The sequence below is a fragment of the Eriocheir sinensis genome, chromosome 41 (genome assembly GCF_024679095.1).
Source record: "Eriocheir sinensis breed Jianghai 21 chromosome 41, ASM2467909v1, whole genome shotgun sequence".
NCBI lineage: Eukaryota > Metazoa > Arthropoda > Malacostraca > Decapoda > Varunidae > Eriocheir > Eriocheir sinensis.
In genome coordinates, this window is record NC_066549.1 from 16,217,747 (window position 1) to 16,242,019 (window position 24,273).

General features: G+C 40.4%; 1 protein-coding gene across 1 annotated transcript in view; it reads right to left on the reverse strand.

Annotated features, from left to right (window-relative positions):
* Positions 1–705: 705 nt before the first annotated feature.
* Positions 706–24,273, reverse strand: part of LOC127009756 (AP-1 complex subunit gamma-1-like) — a 78,852-nt gene continuing 55,284 nt past the window's right edge. Inside the window, 6 exon segments of the mRNA XM_050883137.1 lie at positions 706–821; positions 11,673–11,859; positions 12,113–12,331; positions 12,626–12,772; positions 23,452–23,631; positions 24,062–24,157. Coding sequence (XP_050739094.1) covers positions 706–821; positions 11,673–11,859; positions 12,113–12,331; positions 12,626–12,772; positions 23,452–23,631; positions 24,062–24,157 — 945 coding nt within the window.

A 24,273-nucleotide genomic window follows, 5' to 3' on the forward strand; every position in this document is an offset into this window, starting at 1 on the left:
TACTGGAAGAAGAACTGAACCCTTCCATCGCGGAATCGGTCAGAGGTCACAGATTCCACAGTAGATGATCATACTGCATCCCAGAATCTAGCTGCCATAACAACACCTTCCCCTTGGGTTGTATCTATTTGGGCACAGGCGCTATCTGGGTTGCCTGCTGAGAGAGATTTGAATGTCAGTGTTGCACAAAGGCTCCTTAAGGATATAACAACACTTGCAGTAGCCAGTAGATGACACATATTCACTGAATTGCTTATTCCCTTATATTAGTACTGATAGGAAAATAGGCTTGTGGGGAAGAAAGTGGAAGGGTGGAACAGAAAACACATCACCGCTTCACAAGCAGACATGTGTGAAATAGTATGGGGGATTGGAGAAGAGAGTGTAATTTTGAGCCACCTTTTTCTGTAAAAATTTGTTTAAATAAAAAAAAAAAAAAAGAAAGAGTTATCAAAGGCTGCCTATATCACTCCCAGCCTCTCTCCTCCTCCATATATGCCTACAAAGGGTGTATGTATTTATTTACTATTTGTGTTTGCCTATTTGTAGTATACAGGGGCCGCAGGGAGAGCTCAAACTAGGACAGTCCTGTCTCCCAATCTCCTATTATTCAACTTTTCCTTCATCTTATGGATACTGCCACTGCTCCATGCTCCATGAATTTTACTCACCCAACTTCCTGAGTGAAGGACAGACAGAGGAAGCTCATGAGGGGAGTAAGGGCATATTCCTTGAAGTTGTTATGGAGCACTGTGATGACCACAAAATTTTCTGATAAATTTCTATGAGTTGAGGCTCTACTACAGTAACATCAGCCTGACCTGAAATCAATATGAGAATATGAAAGAAAATAAAAATCATATGATTATAGTCATATATCACACATCATTAATTGATTTTAAAAGTCTTGACGTAACTGTTTTTGCTGTAAACCACACATAATGCCTTGAAATGACTAAAAACATCATAAAACTATCCATAAAACACTGTAAAACAAATGTGTATGTGTGTATATATCATACAATACACACACACGTCATACTGTAACAGCAGCATCATGTGGAAGGTGATCTACTTGCTTTAATTCTGTATATCTCAGGTGAGTTTTCGTTTGACTAATGGCATATGACTGATGACCATGACTTGGTTTGGGCCAATACCATATTTTAATACAGTAAACCCTTGCTTTGATGAAACAATTGGGGGGAAGGGGGTGACATTATACCCCCAAAATCGGACAATTTACAGTTTCACCCAACCAACGATTTTCTCACGTGGTTCATGTTTTTCTGGTGATAGATGTAGTGAATTGCATGATTTTGCACCTCATTTCTGTCACAAATGTCTACTTTTCGAGTCATGCCTCTTTTCAAGTTATGCCTATCCCCTGATTCTCAATGATCTTGGGGGACCTGTGGGAACACGGGGTTTTTGGCTGGGGGAGCATGAAATTGAATAAAATGCATTTCAATTGAGATCGAGAAATCAACAGAATCACATTAGAACACCAGTGAAAAGGCATACATTACACTTTTGGCGGTGGCGGAAGCTTGGCCATAGGGGGTGAGCAGTGTTGACAACGATCCGCTACATTTAGCAAAAAATAGCTGCGGCCACGGGAGGTGAGCAGTATTGCCATTTTTCTTTTTTGTGTACAGCAAAGGAAACAGCTCAAGGGGAAAAAAAAAAGCCTGCTACACTGTTCCTATAATAAAGGGTTCAGAAGACCGGCCGAAAGAGAGGTCAATTCCGGGAGGAGAGGTGTCATGATACTCTCTCCTTGAAAGAGTTCAACTCGTAGGCAGGAGGAAATAGAGTTGAAGGAAGATTGTTCCAGAGTTTACCAGCGTGAGGGATGAAAGAGTGAAGCTGGTTAACTCTTCGTAAAGTTTGGACAGTACAGGTAACTCTCGATTCTGGCGTGTTTGGTTTCTGTTTTTAAAATAACGAGGGTCCAAAATCCATGTAAATGTTTAATTTACGTTTTTTTCATATCGCGATATTTTATGGGTGTACCAGATGTCTCATGCATCAGGACTCCACATTCACAGCTGAGCTCTCAGTTGTAAAGAAATAGTGTGTTTGGTGTTTCGAAACTGCAGTCCATTCATGCAGTAGGATTTGGTGATTGCCAGTCAGTTTAAAGATGGCCACAGTGTGTGCTGGTTGTACATACAAATAGTGGGAGTTTATTCATTTTTTTTATCTGGACCACAAGCTGCACTCCACTTCTTAAGAAGTCATGGTGTCCTTCCTTTAGAAGTACAGTGCCAAGACTGTAACCTTCCCTGTACTTATAGGGAGGAGAGGCAGCAGCAGCAGTAGCGCCACAACATATCAACATATCTTGCCTGTAAGGTAATGCCGTTGTTGTGGTTTTAATTTCCTGAACAGCAAAAGCGTGATTTTCTCACATTCTTTATGTTTTCTGGTGATACATGTAGTAAATTGAATAATTTTCTACCTCATTTCTGTCTGAAATGTCTACTTTTCAAGTTATACCTATCCCGTCATCAATCATTGCAAATGCATATTTTAGGTTGTGGAAAATAATTAATAGAAATCTATAAGTTACTATTCCAGCTAGAAAATTACAAATGTTAAGACAGGGTATTTCAATAGCGATTTTCCCAGAAAAGTCACCCTTTTGCTAAATGTAGTGGTTACGTTGTATGCTGCTCACCTCCCAGTGGAGGTAGCTACTTTTAAATGTAGCAAATCGTTGGCAACCTCCTCGCCTCCCTATGGCTGCTTCTGCCGCCGCCACCAAAACTGTAATGTATGTCTTATCACTGGTGTTCTTATGTGTCTATCTGGTCAGGACAGTTAAGGTAGTGCTCTGCTACTGGTAACATGTAACTCAGTACAACCAACCGCATGGTCGGGTGAGCGGCGACTAAACTGGCAACCCCACTGGTTTTGTTTGGACCAGTGAGAGGTGGATGAAAAACAAGACCATTTAAGGGCAGATGAACTCATGTCTATCAGAGTCAATGGCCATCCAGTCCCAGCTATGGGTGAAATAGCAGTGGTAAACTTCATAGCCCCTGCTGCCTTATGAGTTGCCTATTTCGTTCAGGCAAAGGCTAGGAGCTCATCAAGAGTGAAAACGGACGTTAAACAAAATGATGATGATGATGATGATGATGATTGGTGTTCTAATGTGATTCTGTTGATTTCTCAACCTCAATAGGCACACCTAACATCACCATAGCCGATCCAGGATTCAGGATGTTTCCTAAGTAAAAGAAGGTAATGTTATAATTGCATTTCGTAAAGAATCATTATAACCAAAAACTAATTAAAATTTTGAGTATTCTTTTTTCTTGAACACAACATTCAATAAACAACGGAACAATAATATGAAACTACGTATAGCTACCTTTGTCAGATTGTCGTACTCAGAGTATAGTATTTAACGGTTTCTGACGCCTAACATCATCAGGATCTAACTGTTTTAACGATAAGTATTAATTAGTTTCGTTATTGGAGCCCAGAAGACAGTTTGGGGTAGGAAGTCAGGATATATAAGCGGCTGAGTATGACAATCTGGCAATAATCCATGGCCGAGGCAGCAGCAGCCTGCTATATTGCGGGTGTCAGATACCTAAAATAGCACACTTTTACTGCGCAAAGCAGGTGATGTCACTTATTGGCGACTTCGTGAGCTCATATTTATCTATTTGTGTATATTTCATGGTGGCAAAACTCAAATTACTAGTTTCATTTTCACTAGTGACACGAATTTGTGAAAGTTTATCACAATAGATTCTCACTCTAATAAGTGAATCCGACTCCACAGAAATATTACCAGTGTGTGTATGAATGAATACAAAGATAAGCACATACTTTGATTTAACCCCTTCACTATGGCCGCGCCAAAACAGTGCCCCGAGCTGTATCCGAGATGAGCTGAGTGCCAGATTTCAAATGTAAGCTATTGCATATAACAAGTTTTCAGCCATAAACTCAACATAATCAACATATATTATATATGAAAACATGCAAATTAAATGGTGCACATAAAAACTCACTACGGCGGGCCAAAACAAGCGCCCGCGCCGTATCCAGGATAAACTGTGCGTGCCAAATTTCAATCTCGTTATTGAATATAACAAGTTTTCAGCCATAAACTCAAGATAATCATGTATTATATGAAAACATGCAGAATTAAATGGTGCACATAAAAGAAATATAAATTAATTGATAATTTTAAGATGTAAGCATAAATATAGATAAAATAACTCGTATGTTGGCTAGAAGCTGAGCCAGGGCGCAGTATCGCATCCTTGGATATGGTACAGGGCACGCATGAGGGCGCAGTATATGCATCCTCGTGTTGAAGGGATTAACTCTAGGATGTCTCGTGGATCATTAATAAATAAAAACAAAATATCCAGCTAAGCTTACTCTTTAGCCCATTACCTTTAACCCTTTCAACACGAGGATGCATATATGCGTCCTTATGCGTACCCTATCCAAGAACGTGCATATGTCCTGGCTCGCTTTGCCATTATACGAAAGTTATCTTATCACTATATTTATGCTTACATCTCAAAATTATCAATTAATTTAGGTTTCATTATGTGCAACATTTAATTCTGCATGTTTTCATAAATAATACATTATGATTATGTTAAGCTTATGGCTGAAAACTTGTTATATTCAATAGCGACATTTGAAATTTGGTGCGTCTGGGCGATCTCAGATCAGCTGAAGCTGTTTTGGCCCAGCCGTAGTGAAGGGGTTAATGGCCCCAAAAAAACAGTCCCTCCACCAAGTTTGTACCCCACATTTGGTGATGTTAGGTGCGCCTATTGAAATGCATTTTAAACGATTTCATGCTCCCCCAACCCAAAAAACCCGAGTTCCCACAGGTTCCCCAAAATCGTTGAGAATCAGGGGACAGGCATAACTTGAAGAGGCATAACTCAAAAGTAGACATTTATTGACGGAAATGAGGTACAAAATCATGTAATTCACTACAACTATCACCAGAAAAACATGAACCACGTGAGAAAATCATTGGTTGGGTGAAACTGTAAATTGACCCAAAAATCTGTTATCACTGAGGTATCCAAACTTTTGGTGTAAAACAAACTTTGCTCTTTATTTGAAATGAAAGTTTGCTATTTCTGATAATTTCTGTATATGACAAAGATTGTTCATTACAATAAATGAATGTTTGTATACTTATGTGCATGCAGTCATCACAAATACTACACCCATACAGGGAAATTAAAACAATAATTAAACATTGGACACTATGTTATGGTGACCAATGCAAGGTATACTCGGCCAGTCCACCATTGAACATAATCACATAATTACCATTTGTTTTTAACACCAAAAATCAATGGTTTACTATATACAACCATTCCCCCTTTATTCGAGGGTTCACTATTTGCAGATTAGTGGATTTCCCCAAAATGCACAAAGGCATCGGCCCCAAAGGAATTTTTGTGGCACCACTCTAAAGATTCCTGGTCTGCCTGTGGATGATTTGGCCATTCCTAAGTAATGGGCAATGTATACATGCATAAAGCAGCATAAATTATCATAAGTAGCATTATTCATCAGCTATACATACTATAAACTGTACTGTAATTTACATAAATTTCTTGTATGTAGTCATCGAAATCTCACTTAACTAGTTGGGTCCTCACTGCAAAATCGTTGCCATTTTCTTTTTCAACTTCAGGTGGCTAGATACATACTTCAATGTGAATTATTTACTAATGAATGCTTCTTTCTATATATAAAAATAAAAAATTAATAAAAAATATGAAATGAGTAGAAACACTGGATCATAACTGCAAGCAGCTGTTCAGCTGATATGGGTCTCCCACAATTTACGATTGGGTTACGTTCCTGAAGACATGATTGGATATCGAAATATAGAACAACCCTTATACATATTTAAAATTGTGTTCTTGGGATTGTCTAAACTCACAAAAACACTCATACAAACCCTTATATTTATAATTATTAAAATAAAGTACAGGTACCTCATAGTTCACGCAAGTATTGTGTTCCTGGTGAGTTCGCATAGAATAAATTTTACGTAAACTTAACACTTTCCCATATTTAAGTGCTATGCATGTAATGCACCAACACTGGTGTTGTGCGCATTATCAAACAGAGTCAGAGTGAAATCTGTGTGTATTTACCTATTTGTAGCATGCAGGGCCTGAGCTAGGCTCAGATAGTCTTGTCTCTTTGTCTACTTTTATCCAATCTTTCTTTCATTTGGTGGAAACTCTTCGCCTCCACCACTCCTTCCTCCAAACTGTTCCACAAATCCAAACTTCTATGAGGAAAGCAGAGTTTCTTTTTGTCTCTCAAGCATTTTCCCCTTCTCATCTTCTTGTTGCGTCCTCTCAATCCTCTCCTTTGCTCTCTCTCCATCAAGTCCTCTCTATCTACCTTGTCCATACCACTCATCAACTTAAATAATATTATCAAGTCTCCCCTTTCTCTCCTTTGTTCCAAAGTTGGCAGGTTCATGTGTTCCAATCTTTCTTCATATGGCAGATTTGAGAGTTCACGTACCATTTTTGTTTCGTTGCAATTCTCTGAATCCTTTCCAGTTTCTTTACACATCCTTTTTGTGTGTGTAGGGACCATGCCACTGCTGCATATTCTAACTTTGGTCTAATCACTGCCTTTATTATCTTTGTCATCATATCTATATCCATATAGTGGAATGCAAATCTAACATTCTGCAATAGTCTATATGTATCACCAAATATCCTGTTTATGTGTTTTTCTGGCATCAAAGAATCCTGAATTGTCACTCCCAGGTCTTTCTCTTCCTTAACCACACTTATGTCTCTTTCACCCATTTTATATTGTTTCAGGGGTCTATTTTTACCTTTTCCCATCCTCAATATGTGACATTTGTTTGCACTGAATTCCGTTTCCCATTTGTTGCTCCACTCACATATTGCATTCAGATCCACCTGCAACCTCATACGATCTTCCTCCATCCTTATCCTTTGCAGCTTTGCATCATCAGCAAACAAGCTCATATAGCTTTTTACTCTTTCTGGCATGTCATTGATATAAATCAAGAACATTATTGGTGCGAGTACAGATCCCTGCAGCACTCCACTTGTCACTTCTCTCAATTTCGAGTTTTCATCCCTTACCACTGTTTTCATTTCTCTTCCTACTAGATACTCCCTCATCCAGTTATTCATACTGCCTCCCAGTCCTCCTCTATACTCCAATTTCCACAATAGTCTATTATGCAGAACTTTATCAAAAGCTTTTTTCAGGTCTAGATATATACAATCCATCCATCCATCTCTTTCTTGTACTGTATCTATTATTCTTGAGTAAAAACAAATCAAATTTGTAACACATGACTTTCTTTGCCTAAATCCAAAATGGCTCTCATTTATTAATTTTTCTCTTCCCAGATGTTCAAACCCACTGTTTTTTTTATAATTCTTTCACACATTTTACAGATTACACTTGTGAGTGAGGCCGGTGTGTGTGTGTGTGTGTGTGTGTGTGTGTGATACACGGGAAAAGAGCTTGACAACACTTGACTACGCTTGTGCTGTCCCATCTCCATATCCTCTCTTATCCAACTTTTCCTTAAAATCATGAATGTTTCTTGCACAAACCACCTTCTCCTCCAGTCTATTCCATAGCTCAATGCTTTTATTTGGAAAGCTAAGCTTTTTCACATCTCTCCTACACGTGGTCGCCCTCAACTTCTATGTCCTCTCGTTTCTCTCTCGTTCCACATACACAGGTCATCTCTGTCCAAATGATCCACCCCACTCGCCACCCTGTACACCGCTATCAGGTCTCCTCTTTCTCTTCCTCTCTCCAGGGTTGTGAGCCCCATGCTATTGAGTCTCTCCTCATAAGTCCAATCTCTAAGTTCCCGTACCATCTTAGTTGCCACTCTCTACACTCTTTCCAGCTTCCTTATGCTCTTCTTTTCGTGAGGAGACCAGACCACTGCTGCATACTTCAACCTTGGCCTTATCATTCTGACTATTATTTTCATCATCTCCTTGTCCAAATACACAAATGCCGTCCTAATGTTCCTCAGCAAATTTATAATTTGTCCCGTTATCCTGTTGATGTGTTTGTCCGGTGACATGTTCTCTGAGATAGTCACTCCCAAATCTTTTTCTTCCACTCCTCTGCATATTATCTCACTTCCCATCTTATAATCATATTCACATCTTCTACCACTCCTACCAAACTCCATTTTTTTTTACATTTCCCAAGGTTGAACTCCATCTGCCATGTACCACTCCACTCCCAGATTTTGTCCAGGTCCCTCTGCAATGCCTCACAGTCCTTCACATCATTCACTCATCTCAATAGCTTTGCTTCATCTGCAAACAAACTCACATAGCTGGACACTCTGTCCACCATATCATTTATAAAAACAACAAACATTATTGGTGCTAACACCGAACCTTGTGGGACTCCACTCATCACTGGGCACCAGTTGGAAACCCTGTCCCTGACTATCGTCCTCATTTCCCTGTTAGTTAGGAAGTCCTCCAGCCACTTAATCAGTCCATCACCCACACCACCCCTGTGTGTGAGTGTGTGTGTGTGTGTGTGTGTGTGTATTTACCTATTTGTATTTACATATTTGTAGTCTACAGGGCCCGAGTTAAGCTCTAATAGCCCTGTCTCCATATCAACATTCATCCAGCCTTTCATTAATTTGATGGACACTGCTCGCCTCCACCACCCCTTCCCGCAAGCTGTTCCATGTGTTAACACTTCTATGTGGAAAACTATACTTTTTCAAGTCACTCAAACAGGTTCCTTTATTAAGTTTCTTTCCATGTCCTCTCAGCCCCTGCGTTCTCGCAGTAGAGAAGAGATTATCTCTATCCACCTCATCAAACTTATTTACCAACTTATACAGAGTGATCAGATCTCCTCTCTCCCTTCTTTGTTCCAGTGTCGTCAAATCCATCTCCTTCAATCTGTCTTCATACGTCATATTTGAGAGTTCTGGGACCATTTTAGTTGCCATTCTCTGTATCCTTTCCAACTTTCTGATATCCTTCTTTTTGTGAGGCGACCAAACAACTGCAGCATATTCAAGTTTTGGTCTTATCAGTGTTGTTATTATTTTCTTCATCATTTCCTTGTCTATATAATGGAATGATACCCTTATATTTTGCATCATCCTGTAGGTTTCTCCAAATAACTTGTTTATATGCTTTTCTGGGGATGGTGTGTCTTGCATCGTTACTCCCAAATCTTTTTCTTCATGTACCATCTTTAAGTTTTCTTCTCCCATCCTGTATGTTTTCCTCGGTCTTTTTTTACTTTTCCCCATTTCCATTACATGGCATTTGTTTGCATTAAATTCCATCTCCCATAACTGGCTCCATCTATACACTCTATCCAGGTCTTTTTGCAGTTCTTCACAGTCTTCCTCTGTTCACTTTTCTTATTAACTTTGCATCGTCTGCAAAAACTCATATAACTTTTTATACCCATCGGCATATCATTTATATATATTATGAACATTACTGGTGCCAGAACGGAGCCCTGAGGAACTCAACTCTCTTCTCTCCTCCAATATGATTTTTCTCTTCTCTAATCACCATTCTCATTTCTCTTCCTCTTAGTAATCCTTTATCCACTCGTTGACCTTTCCGCCCATTCCTCCCCATTTCTGTTGTTTCCAGAGTAACCTTCTGTGTGGAACCTTGTCAGAAGCTTTTTTCAGATCTAGATATACACAATCAGCCCATCCTTCTCTTTCTTGCACCACGTCTATTGCTCTTGAGTAGAAACATAGTAAGTTGGTGACACACGATTTCCCTTTTCTAAATCCAAACTGTTCTTCATTTATCATGTTTCCCTTTTCTAAAACTTCAACCCACTATTTTTTTTATTATACTTTCACAGATCTTGCACATTACACTTGTTAAAGAGACTGGCCTATAATTTAATGGTTCAGTTTTATCTCCACTTTTATAAATTGGTACAATGTTCACTCTCTTCCACTGTAAGGGCACTTTTCCTGTATTTATAGAGCATGTTATTATGTCATAAAGTGGTTCTAATAATTCATTTCTACACTCTTTTAGCACGACCGGAGATTTCATCCAGTCTCTCCAGGAGAGAGAGAGAGAGAGAGAGAGAGAGAGAGAGAGAGAGAGAGAGAGAGAGAGAGAGAGAGAGACTGTCTAAAAATCAAACTGATGGCAGCCACCAGACACTCCGTGAGTGTTGCCTTTCAGAGTGAGAATATTTTTTTAATAATATGTATTTATTTTCTATACAACAAAACGAAAGGCATATCATAATTCATATCATACAAGGTTTCACTACCACAACACAACACACACCAAAAAACACTAGAAATGGGGAGAGTAAGTAATGGAAATCAAACTGTATTTATATTAGCGGGGTCGAAGCACGATAAGGCAACTACCACAAAAAGAATGGAGCAGAAACCGTTACAAAAATTGAGAACTAATAAAAGGAAAATAAGATGATATTCATGTTAGCAAGGTAAAGGAGGCAGCATATACAGTGCATGTAATGTATGAGAGCAGTATATTGAGATGTTTTGAGAACGTAATTTATCAGGAAAAAAATGGGGGAAGGGCGACATTTCTTTTACGTCTCCAACGCTCGAATGTCTGAGAGCGGCTGACAAATCTCTTACGTCTCTGACGCTTTACGGGTTAAAAAGTGAAAAGTAAAGCTCCGAGATACAAAGCTAGGTTAGGATGTGTGGAGGAGTGTGGAGTGGGTAGGTATTCAAACAAGTGTGGGCATGCCACGGTCAGTGTAAACCACATGATGTGGCTTCAACTTTGCATCGTGTTGAGATGCCTGAGATAGCACAGGAGAGAGTCCGGTTGCGTGGCCAAGGCATGGATACATGCTCTATCAGTCCTGTGTTCAATGGACACATTAGGTAGGTGGGAGGAGTCCAACAGTAAAGAGTATCGGTTGTGCACAACAAAGATTGTGTCCTACACAACAGCTCCCCAACAATACTTTTGCAGCAGCTCTAATAGGTGAACTTTTACTAAAAGCATTTATCATAGTTGAACGAAACATTTGCAAAAGGCAAGATGCAGAAGAGGGGACTCTGGTCACAGTCCTATAACTGTAACATCTCCTTTATTTCTACACACACACACACACACACACACACACACACGCACACTGCACAATGACTCATAAAGCCATTAGGCTAATACCTCAATCTTGTTATCTCAGTTGCATAACACCATGTCTAACATATCTATTGAACACTAGGGTGTAAAAAAAAGTTAGTACGGGCATGCCATGCTGAGTGTAGACCACAAGGTATGGCAAGTAAAGACCGCAATGGCAATGAGTGGTTACAACCCTGCAAAATGCTGAGATGAATAGGTTTTTTTTTTTTTTTTTTTTTTTTTTCTTTGCCATGCTGAGTTACATAAAATTCTGAGTAATTGAATGTTCGGTTATTAGTTTTACTGTAAATATAAAATTGTAGTGCTCTTCACTAAAACCTAGCTATATACAAAACAATGGTCCTCTGTACTAAATCTTGAGTTTCAAATTTGCTTTTATTCTGCATTATAATATAAAGAAATTCTTACTCTTATAGTATCTCCCACATAATTCCATTGCTTATTTCTCACTACTAACATGCATAAAATGCTTACCATTTAGTAGCAGGTCACCAAATTCCCCTATACACCATGTAGCCACCTGGATCATTGGCTGAAACTCAAGCTGTGCCACAGATAGATGTCGCCACAGCTCTCCCACAGCATATGCCTGCTCAGACCGTGTCTCAGATATAAGTTGTATTGTGGATGACACTACATCATCAGGCACATGGTTCCCAGCCTGTAATGAAGATGTGGAAATGAAGTAAGCGTAATACATATTACAAGTGTATTTTTACTGTATTCCTCTAGTCACTGAAGACAGCAACACACATGCACACATGTTTGTTCACACCAGCTTCCAAAAGCCTTGTGTCTAAAGCATACATTAAATGTACCTTCTAATGATCTAATGCAATCATTACATCTCCAGAAATATTTGAGCAAGGAAGTGTGGCATATTATGTAACTGAAGAGGATTTACCACAACTCACCGCTTCCACCACCCTGAGCAGAGTGTCTATGTGCCACCTGACATTGGGTGAGTACTTTTCTGCTGCTAGAACACACTTAGAGGAGCATGATGCTTTGAACTCAGGCTCAGCATTCTCGAGGAAGGTAATCAATTCTTTCATCATGGTGCGGATATTGTTGCCGTTAATGAGCGCGAAACACAATTCCATGGCTCGCTTCCTGATTGAGATGTCTGCATCCTAGAAAGGAAAGAGGAAAAGATGAGAAGACTTTTATGTGAGTATTGTTGAGCTGGATTTTTTCTACCTGATTTCACTTTATTCAGTTGTGATTGTATTTCAGTAGTCCTTTAAGCCATGAGAAGCTTACCATATCTTCTACTCTCACTTTTCACATACCACTTTATATAGCTGCCTAATCTTCCATTTCAAGAATCTTCATTTTCACAAAACACTGCTCTTTTAAACCATCAAATTTCTTCATTCTTCCACTCCACCTTTAAAATCCCTCACATTAATCTTCCAGACACTAACCTTGAGGCACTCAAGGATGGTAGAGCGATGACGTTGGACGGCAGAGTTGTCAGCATGGACAACTCTCAGCAAAGTGTTGAGCGCTACATAACGAATATTCTTGTCAGCATTAAGCAAGAACCTACCAAGGATGTTGATGGCAAGTACCTGTTGGGATATGATAATATATGAGATTCTTATTTAATTAGGTTTTCTTTTAACTTTTAAAATTCAAGTACTTGAAAGGTGAAGAAACATGTGCTCTCTATACTTGAGATGGTTTCCTCTCTCTGACACCTTAGTCCCTCTATTATAATAATAATAATAATAATAATAATAATAATAATAATAATAATAATAATAATTATTACACTTGCCACCCGTTATTTATGGGGTTAAGGGGCACAGACCCCAGCAAATAGTAAATTTCCATGAATGTTTGCTGCACCTCCCTAAAATGCCTCTAGAACCAAAAAAAAAAAAAAAAAAAAAAAAAAATACTGAGCAATTTCACACATAAACCTTACCTAATAAAGCATTTCTGTTACCTGAAAGCAGTATAAAATATTGCAGATAGCAAAGATTCATCAGCTATACCAGGGGCGGGCAACCTACGGTCCACAGGCCATATCTGGCCCATGAAAGCCTAGCGACGTACTCACCACCCTGCAAGGCATTAACATTGCAATTCAGTCTGTGAAACACACACACAAAAAAGCCAAGCAGCACCTGCTGGCAAATACTGTTTGGCAAGCCTGCACTCCTGACTTCACTCTGCAAGAGTTGCCAGGTCTGTCTTTTTAAAGACTGTCTGTCCTTTTTGAGATCTGGTTGTCCTATTTGATTTCAACAAAAAAGGACAGGGTGAAACTGTCTTTTTGTGGAGCCATGTTGTTCCATGAGTGCGATCTGCAGCAGGAGGGCGCCACTTCCTCCATCAGAAGAATCTTCCCAATGCTGATCACTATGACCTGCAATGGCTCGCTCACCTATGCCAATTCATGGCCATCACTGCAAATCTTAATGCCCTCAATGTGAAACTGCAAGGCAAAGACATTCTCCTGAAAGACATGCACGCACACATCAATGCCTTCGAGGTTGAGGTTTAGAAGTGCTCAGTTGTCTGATGTTAGGTTGGAATATTTTCCTTGCATTGCTGCATCTACTGTTGTGAGATGCTCTTCTCCAAAATGAAGGACACAAAGTCTCAACTTAGCTCCCAACTCTGGGACCTCCCTCTCAATAACACAATTTTGTTGTCATCTCATCCACCGAGTCGAACATTAAAACACTTCTTCATTGCAAACAGCTCCATTTTTCTCCCAGATCTGTACGTTTTTCACTTTGCACTTTTTTTTACTTTGGGCTTCTCGTTTCTCACTCCATCCCGTGCCTGCTCCCGAAAGTCAAATCTGTCTCTCCCTTTGAAAGGTTGCCCACCTATATGTATTTATAAACTTGGGGAGGTGGTGGCCAAGTGGTTAGCGTGCAGGTGTGGTGAGCCCTAGGACCTAGCGTACACTAGGTTTGAGTCCCCACCAAAACATGCAGATTTTTCGTCATCGCCAAGTGACAGAAGATTACCCACATGCTGCCCGGAACTTCAATCAACCTTAACTTCAGTGACTACAGTAAAGAGGAGCACTGGGGGGGCAGCATGGGCCAAGCAAGAGCCATACATCACAGCAGCCACTATAAAGAAAATACACCTGCACCACTAATAGAATGGGGCTGTCCATAAGGCCCCTAAAGAAAGTTTACTGTTGTTATAAGCACACACACACACACAGACACACACACACAAATACACACACAACTAGCTAAATACACACACACACACACACACACACACACACACACACACACACACATATATATAAAATGGGAGATGGTGAAATATTAAAGAAAGTAAATGAAGAGAGAGACCTGGGAGTAATAATGCAAGATTATATGCAACCAGAAAGTCATATAAATCGGATCTTCAGTGATACATATAACATGGTGAGAAATATAGGTATAGCATTCCAATACATGGACAAAGAAATGATGAAAAAATTAATTACTACTATGATCAGACCTAAACTAGAATACACGGAAACAGTGTGGTCTCCACATATGAAGAAACACATAAAAAAACTAGAAAGAATACAGAGGATGGCAACAAAAATGGTTCCAGAACTGGAGGGACTGACATATGAAGAGAGACTAAAGGAAATGGACTTACCAACACTAGAACAAAGAAGAGAAAGAGGAGACCTAATACAAATATACAGGCTATTGAGTAAAATGGAAGAAGTAGATAACGAGAAATTGCTACTAAGAGAGGAACCTTCCAGCAGGAATGCTAGAGGACATAGTAAAAAGTTGAGAAAGGGAAGATGCTCAAGAGACATAAAGAAATATAGCTTCCCACAAAGATATATAGAGGTTTGGAACAGACTAAGTGAAGAAATAGTATCAGCGAAGAGTGTGCAGAGCTTCAAGGAAAAGTTGGATAATTATAGATACGGAGACGGGACCACACGAGCGTAAGCCAAGGCCCTTTAAAATTACAACTAGGTAAAACTAGGTAAATACACACCCATTTGGAAAATTAAAAATAGGGGTGGAGTGGGTGATGGACTGATTAAGTGGCTGGAGGACTTCCTAACTAACAGGGAAATGAGGACAATAATCAGGGACAGGGTTTCCAACTGGTGCCCAGTGATGAGTGGGGTCCCACAAGGTTCGGTGCTGGTGCCAATAATGTTTGCTGTTTATATAAATGATATGGTGGACGGAGTGACCAGCTATGTGAGTTTGTTTGCAGGTGATGCAAAGCTATTGAGACGAGTCAATGATGTGAAGGACTGTGAGGCATTGCAGAGGGACCTGGATAAAATATGGGAATGGAGTGGTACATGAAAGATGGAGTTCAACCTTGGGAAATGTAAAAAAAATAGAGTTTGGTAGGAGTGGTAGAAGATGTGAATATGATTATAAGATGGGAAGTGAGATAATATGCAGAGAAATGGAAGAAAAAGATTTGGGAGTGACTATCTCAGAGAACATGTCACCAGACAAACACATCAACAGGATAACGGGACAAACTATGAATTTGCTGAAGAACATAAGGACGGCATTTGTGTATTTGGACGAAGAGATGATGAAGAAAATAATAGTTACAATGATAAGGCCAAGGTTGAAGTATGCAGCAGTGGTCTGGTCTCCTCACGAAAAGAAGAACATAAGAAAGCTGGAAAGAGTACAGAGAGTGGCAACTAAGATGGTACCGGAACTTAGGGATCAGACGTATGAGGAGAGACTCAATAGCATGGGGCTCACAACCCTGGAGAGAAGAGAGAGAAGAGGCCTGATAGCGGTGTACAGGGTGGCGAGTGGGGTGGAGAATCAGGACAGAGAGGACTTGTGTGTGTGGAACGAGAGAGAAACGAGAGGACATAGAAAGTTGAGGGCGACCACATGCAGGTGAGATGTGAAAAAGTTTAGCTTCCCAAACAGCAGCATTGAGCTATGGAATAGACTGGAGGAGGTGGTGGTTTGTGCAAGAAACATTCATGATTTTAAGGGAAAGTTGGATAAGAGAGGATATGGAGATGGGACAGCACGAGCGTAGCTCTTTTCCTGTATGTCACAACTAGGTAAATACAACTAGGTAAATACACAGCCCGGTAGCTCAGTGGATAAAGCATCTGGCTCACAACCAGAAGGACCGGGGTTCGATTCCCTGGCCGGGTGAAGATAAGTTGGGTTTATCTTCTTTCAGGTGTAGCCCCTGTTCACCTAGCAGTGAGTAGGTACGCGACATCAGGCAAGGAGTTGTGACCTCGTTGTCGTGGTGTGTTCTGTGTGAGTGGGCTCAGTCCAACCCAAAGATCGGTACTATGAGCTCTGTGCTCTTCCGTAGGGGAACGGCTGGCTGTCTCGAGAGAGACCCGCAGCAGACCAAGAGGTGAATTACACACACACACACACACACACACACACACACACACACACACACACACGGCCAAGATAGCGGATGGACACAGCTGAACTCCTGACGCGTCTTCGTACTATCATCAAGCTGCGCGGGGACTAAACCCTAGACGTGGAAATTAAGGTGGGAGTCGTGCTGGGTGGTTATCGTCCTGTCCCGAAGTATTAAAGGCTGAGAACAGTGAATAACACTGAATAATGAGCGAGGAGAAGGTGGGGGCGACGGCATCGTCGCCACCGCCGGGTTTGTTTACACCAGTAAGCAGGGGAGCCAGGACAGCAAGGGACAATGATTTTGAAGGTTTCTCGGAAGACATGGAGAGGCATTATGTTGAGAAGGAGACTTATTGACTTGGAAAGGGAGATGAAGGAAATGAAGGACAGACTGGGGACGTTGGAGAGAGAGGTTGACGTCCTAAAGACAATGACCTGCACAAGCAGGTAATGTTGAATGAGAAGAAGACAGAGGATACAGAGGTTAAAGTCAAGGAATTAAAGGAAACACATAAAGTCTGGAAGGAGGAACAAGAAAAGGAGAATGTTAGCTTTAAGGAAATTGTGGAGGAGCAAGTCAAGGCTAAGGATGAAGCTATAACTGAAAAAGTGATTAAGGTGAAAAAAGAAAAACCAGAAATAGTGAGGGACTCCACTGAAAAAAAGAAGTCTGTAATAGTGGTGGGCATTAATGAAGAGCACATGCCAGTCAGACATACAAGAGAAAAGAAGGAAAGGAAGGCAGTGGAGCAAGTAATTGAAGCAATTCAGGACGAAGGTCATGAGCTGGTAGGGGAGATTGAAGAAGTATTCAGGCTTGGAAAGTGTGAGGAAGGAGCCCAACGTCCAGTTAAAATTAGATTTAGGTCTCAAGTGGCTGCAGAAGAAGTGGTGGGAAAGTCATGGAAGTTAGCAAGAACAGAGACCTACAAAACAGTCTGGGTAAGAAAGGACAGAAGTGTGGAGGAAAGGAACACGATAAGAGACTTGAAGAATCAAGCCAATGAAAAGAATGAAGGAAGATCAGAAGTGGATAAAAAGTTTTCCTGGAGAGTGATAGACATGGACCTAAGGAAGTGGTACAGAAGGGAAGAGGAGACAGCTTGAAGGTGGCATACACTAATGTGAACGGGTTAATATCGTCAATGTTAGAAATAGGAGATTACCTGAGTAAGGAAAAAACAGATGTTATGGGGATTACGGAAACCAAATTGACTGGTAGTATAGATGCATTTAACATAGGGGATGGTAAATATAATGTATGGATGAGAAATAGAGAAAATAAACAAGGAGGAGGAGTGATGCTATTGTTGAAAAAAGAATGGACAGTGGAGGGTGTCACCTATGGCGAAGGGGAAGCGGAGGTCTTGAGTGTGGGAATAAGACTGCAAAGGGGAGGATGCAGAAATATCGTAGTGGTGTATGTCCCTCCAAAAACCAATTCATGGACAGAAGAATTGTACAAGAAGCTGGAAGACACATTGGATTGCCTAAGGAGATTGCTGGAGGAGAAGGATAAGATTCTGATAATGGGGGATTTTAATTGTAAGGAAGTGTCATGGGAAAACTGGTCAACGGAAGGAAGTGAAGCTTCATGGGGGAACAAGGTTTTGGAATTGGTTATAGATAACGTCCTCACACAGTGGGTGGAGGAAAATACAAGATTCAGAGGAGAAGACGAGCCATCTAGATTGGACTTGATAATCACCAGGGAGCCAGATATCATAGAGGAGATGAACTATAAGAGCCCTATAGGGAAGAGCGATCACATACTGATTGAGTAGTTATCCTTTGGAAAACATAGACCGGATAACTGGGGAAACCTACAATCTTCTTAAGATACATTAAAGCAGCATTTACATATTTAGATGAAGAAATGGCGAAGAAACTAATAACATCGATGATACGTCCAAGACTGGAATATGCAGCATTAGTGTGGTCAACTAGATTGAAGAAAGAAATTAGAAAGTTAGAAAGAATACAAACAGCAGCGACTAAATCAACGGAAACTTTGAGAGAACATACTTATGAAGAAAGACTGGAGAAATTGGGACTAACAACACTGGAGAGAATAAGAGAGAGGGGACCTAATAGCATTGTACATGATACAAGAGGGATTGGAGAAATTGGACAGGGAAGACCTAGTGGTACGTGACAGAAGTGTGACAAGAGGCAATGGTAAGAAATTGAAGAAGAAGCGACTGTAGGAGAGACATCAAGAAATACAGTTTTCCATACAGAAACATAACAACATGGAACAGACTTGTGAGGAGACTGTGTGCAAAAGCGATTCATGAATTTAAAGCCAAACTGGATAATAAGCGTTATGGAGACGGGACATCATGAGCCTAGAACGGCTCTTTTCCTGTATTTCACAACTAGGTAAATACAACTAGGTAAATATACACACAGGAAAATGAGGAGTTGAAGGAAAAAATGGCAAAATATGAGAAGTCAATGAAGGAAGGACAGGGAGTGGCAAGGAAGGAGAATGAAAATTTGAAGGAATTGGTGAACAGACAAGAACAAAGAGTTAGGGAGGAAGTGCTGGGAGAAGTTAAGTCTTGGAAAGTGGAAAGTGAAAAAGCAAATGTAAACCTCAGGGAAGTAATCGAACAGCAAATGAAAGAGGATAAGGAACACGTAGAGAAGGAGGTGGTTAAGGCCTTGAAGAAAAATGAGGAATTATTAAAAGAAGTAGCAGAAAAAAGAAGTGTAGTAATATTTGGGATGAAGGAAAAGAATATAACATACAAACCAAGAAGGGAAAAGGAAGAACTGAAATATGTAAAAGACCTACTTAAGAACTTAAATGATGAAGAACAGCAAAACATTAAGGAGGAGGTGGAAGAAATTTATAGGATGGTCCCCTATATGGAAGGGAAAACAGGACCAGTTAAATTAAGACTAATTAAGATCGCAGAAGACAGCGGAGGAAATATTATACAGAACAACGATCGGTTAAGGGAAACAGAAGGATGTAAGGATATAAATATAAAGAAAAACAGAAATGAAGAAGAAAGGAAGAAATGGAACGAACTACTAACAGAGGCAAAAGAAAGGAATAATGTAAGATATGAAGAGAAAAAAAAAAAAAGATTTTTTTGGAGAGTTATGGGAAATGGTGTCAGAAAGTGGTACAGAAGGGAGAAGGTGAAAGAGAGCGAAAGTTAGACAAGATCGACACAATTAAGGGATTGTGTGTGATGTATACAAATGTAGACAGAATAATATCTAGTAAGCTGCAATTGTAAGAGAAGGAGCCCATGATAGTATGCCTAACAGAAACTTAACTAAATGAAGACATCCAAATAGTGTTTGATAAAAAATACAATGTATGGAGGAAAGATAGAGTGGGCAAAGGTGTTGGAGGAGTGATGATACCATGTCACGACATTTTGTAAGGAAATATGCAAAAATAAAAGTTATGGCCAATTCTCAGCAATGAGTCCTATGTACTGGGGTGTCGTCATCATCTGAGTCAGACAATTTATGAATGGGCGGGGCAGCTGAGGCAGGTGGGGAAGCTGGACGAGGGACTCGTGGCTTGATAGAGGTTGGAGTGAGTCCTGGAGGCAAAGTACCATCGTCAGATAGGTCAGAATCTGATGATGAGATCTGTGGGAAGTTCACTGTCACTGGACACGGCAAACTCACTAGATATATGCAAGAGAGAGTGTCCTTTATCCATCATAACTAGCTATGTGAATGAGTCTCTAGGCCTTTGGATGCATGTATTTAGGCCTGAGGTTGTCAATTAGTGTATTTCCAATGAAAACAATAGCAAAGGTCACGAGAAAATAAGGGATAGAAAAGAAAACAGTGGCGTCTGCAGGGGGACACTCGTCCTTTATCGAAACCCACCAAAATTTCCACCTGTGGATCAATTGTCCTTTAGGGGTTAAATGAGATACATGAATGGAGTAAAAAATGGGAAATGAAGTTCAATGAAAAAAAGTGTCACACAATGAAAATGGGCAAGAGTAAAACTAGACCAAGTGGAGTGTATAAGATGGGGGGGACAATCATCGACACAGTGAAGCAAGAAGGAGACTTAGGAATTATAATACAATATACACTGACACCTGAGAAACACAAAAAAAATATTCAGAGAAACATATAGCCTGCTGCAAAATATTAGAGTGGCATTTCACTACTTGGTTGGGGACATGCTGAAGAAAATAAAAACAACATTGATTAGACCAAGGCTGGAGTATGCAGCAGTTGTCTGGTCACCACACAAAAGGACATAAGGAAATTTGAAAGGATTCAAAGGATGGCGACTAAGATGGAACCAGAACTCTCAAGTCTGCCATGCGTGACTAGATTAGAGGAACTGGGCTTACCAACACTGGAACAATCTACAGGAATACAAGTGGAATGGAAATGTTGGATAGAAATAATTTAATCAAGATGGAAGGGAGAAGGCAACTAAAAGGACACAGAAAGAAATTGAAAAAGGGGACTTATTTGAAAAACTTAAAAGAAGTTCAGTTTCCATACAGGAGTGTGGATACATGGCATGGACTTAGCAAAGACATTGTTGAAACAGGCAGTGTCCATAAAATGAAGGAAAACCTGGACACATATAGATTGGGAGACAGGACTGTCTGAGCTTGAGCTTAGGCCCTGTATACTACAAATAAGTAAATACACACATGGAAACTGGAATGCAGATTCATTTTACCACACCTGCCACTCCACCTCAATGGGACAGCCTGCACTTGGGTAAAGGTAAAGTGCATACGATATAGCTGCACGTGACTCATCTTCATATCCCTTGGCCTTTTGAGCCATTGTGAAAAATGTCTCACTCTAAGTGCACTGTTCAGATCTCTTAAATAATAGCAGAAATATTTCATAGTTTCTGCACCCCAGACAAAGTACTTTTTTCTAGGGTGCAAAAACTAGGAAATCTTTAGTTTATTAGCAGATTTGAGCAGTGTATTTCAGGGAGACAGACTTTCTACACTTATTCATCGTATTAAATCTTCACTTTTATCATTTACCTTTATTTTTCACATTTATCCTTCAAAGTCATCTACTCAGCTGACACAATGTTTACATTTCCCACTTCCGGCATACCAACAGCACCAAATTAGAGGTCATCATCTTACAGACGCCCCCCGCCATTCGCGGCCTCACCATTCACGGATTCGCTTATTCGCGGGTAGGGTAACTGTGACACCCCATGACAGCGGATGAAAACTTCAGCATATCAGTCTGATCCTTACTAAGTGCCGCTTTTACAGTCACTTTTGTTTGTTTTGATCATTACCTATGAGCGGCGATCGCAGCTACAGTATTTCCACGTGAAAATGGCCGATGGGGTAGTGGTGGCTGCAGAGGAAACGAGAGGTGTTGAGTGTGTGTGGCAAGGTGCGGGGCGGGGCTAACCCCGCAGCCGCCACTACTCCATCGGCCAGTTTCACGTGGAAATACTATGGCGGCGATCGCCGGTCATTGGTAACGATCAAAACAAAGAAAAGTGACTGTGAAAACGGCCCTAAATCCCAATATTATACATTTAAAATCCTTGAAATGTACTGGGACCTTCCAGAACTGATCCTTCTTAGAGACTTGAGGCTACTGCTTTGAGGAGTAAACAAACAGGGCGGAGCCTGCAACAGTGGCGGAGGGGTAACGGGTATAAAGTTTGTACGTGCGTACCGCCGGGAACAGCAACAAATGGACCTTCCAAGGGCCCAGTAAGCACTCAAATTAATTAATAATAAACTGGATGTATATGGATATACATATGAGTATTAACACAAAGGGGTACCCTACATGCACTGTGGTGAAAACTCATTAATCTGGGACACAGAAAACATAATTAATAAAACTGGAATAACTTAACATCTCTTTCCTTCCCAAACGGAAAACTACAGTGTTAAAGTAAGCAAAATAATCCTTAAGTATGATACACATATATGCTTTTCGGGTCTTTCAAGCTTGGCAACGCTGCCCCCACACTAATAACGATATTTAGTTAAATTTATTGTTAAAACCGTTAATTAGGGATGTTTTATGCAATAGTTATGGGTCAGGAAACGGAATAGTCTGCTGAGGGGTACTTGGGGGCTTATAAGGGAATTATATTTGGTAAGATGGAATTAATTTCCAGTAAGTCAACCTTGCTTGAGCCCCACAGTAACCACTTGCATGGTTACAGTGAGAATGAAGGGGTGGCAGTGGTGTGCAGTGAGCCATGAGTGGTTTGGCTGGTCACAAAAGTGCTAAACAAACCCCATGGATACCCAAATCTTTAACTTCTCAATATCTATGGGCTACCTTGCAGATATTTAATATCGTGCATGTTAAATCTGTGTATGTTAAGGTGTGACTGTAGTAGTAAGGTTTACAAACGTATTCCAGCACCAATTAAATGCTATTGGCAAGATGCTACTGTATATTATTTGACAGAGCTTGGAAGCCAATTTATGCTCATATTCTGGTGTTTTTGGAGATGCTATGGCTACCAAACTTCCTCCTATGTGCAATGGGAGAGGGGCAAAGCCTAGTCTGTGTACTGCAGTGTAGTGGTTAGAGTCCCTGGCTACTAATCTGTGGGCGTGGGTTCAAACTCTAGCCTGGGTAGTCAGTGTGCAGCTCACCCAGATGTTCATCATCCCTTTTGGGCTGGGTGATAAATGGGTACCTGGTGAAACCTGGGGAAGGTGAGCTGTAGTAACCTGGATGTCACACTGGCTCTGTGTCCCAGGCTAATGGGCTCTTCCCACCACAGGCTCAAGGGCCAATGCAGCATAGATGGGAACCACGGCCACATGCAGCTGCAGTGAATGCCCCAAACTTTACCTTTTCTTTTAACATTATAATACAAAAGCCACTGTCTGGTCTTTTAACACCAGCCTTACCCTAAGTCCACTTTCACTCTTGATGTCCATGATGGAGAGAACTGTCTCATACAGGATGGCATTTCCAACATTCTTGGAAGATTCAGTGTTGGTAGCTACCTGCGCCAGTATGTCATTCATGGTTTCTGAGGCATCACTGTCACCACAACCAAGAATTCTTAGCAGTTTCAGGATCTTCACCTGTCAAAGGAGAACATGATCTGAATTGTGTTGCTTTTGAAACAATCCAGCAACTTGTTGTATTTTGTTATTTACTGAGCTAAAGGTAAGCTGGGCTTCTACTTTAGCCATGGTAAGTGTAGGGTACCTGAAAGATCAAAATGTGCTGTGTGGAGGTATAATATGGGTATAATATAATGCATCTTGGTTCTGCCTTGTGACAGCAATATGGAATACCAGGTTTATGAAGATGGTGTATGAGTCAAAATAAAACTACACGGAGTAACTGGACTACAGCTAGACATCTGAATTAATAAATAATATAAGAAGGGAGAGTAATGAAGTACTGAGGTTGCAATAAAAAATTCTATGAACAGTGTCAGTAAAAAGTATATAATTTCTCTTGTGATTTGCAATAAAATATTAGCATCACACAGTGAAGAGGACTGACCTGCAAAAAAGGATCAGACACGCCTTGCACATCATGCTCAGGAGAGTAGCCAGCCATGATGAGATTTTTGAGGATGCGAACTAGGTTGGGAACAATCTGTTGAAACAAAGAACATTCATTAGGACATTATACACTTCTTGTTCACTGTTGCACACTAAAATTCAAGAAACATTCACCATGTATTCCTCAGAATCAATCTATGGGGGCATATG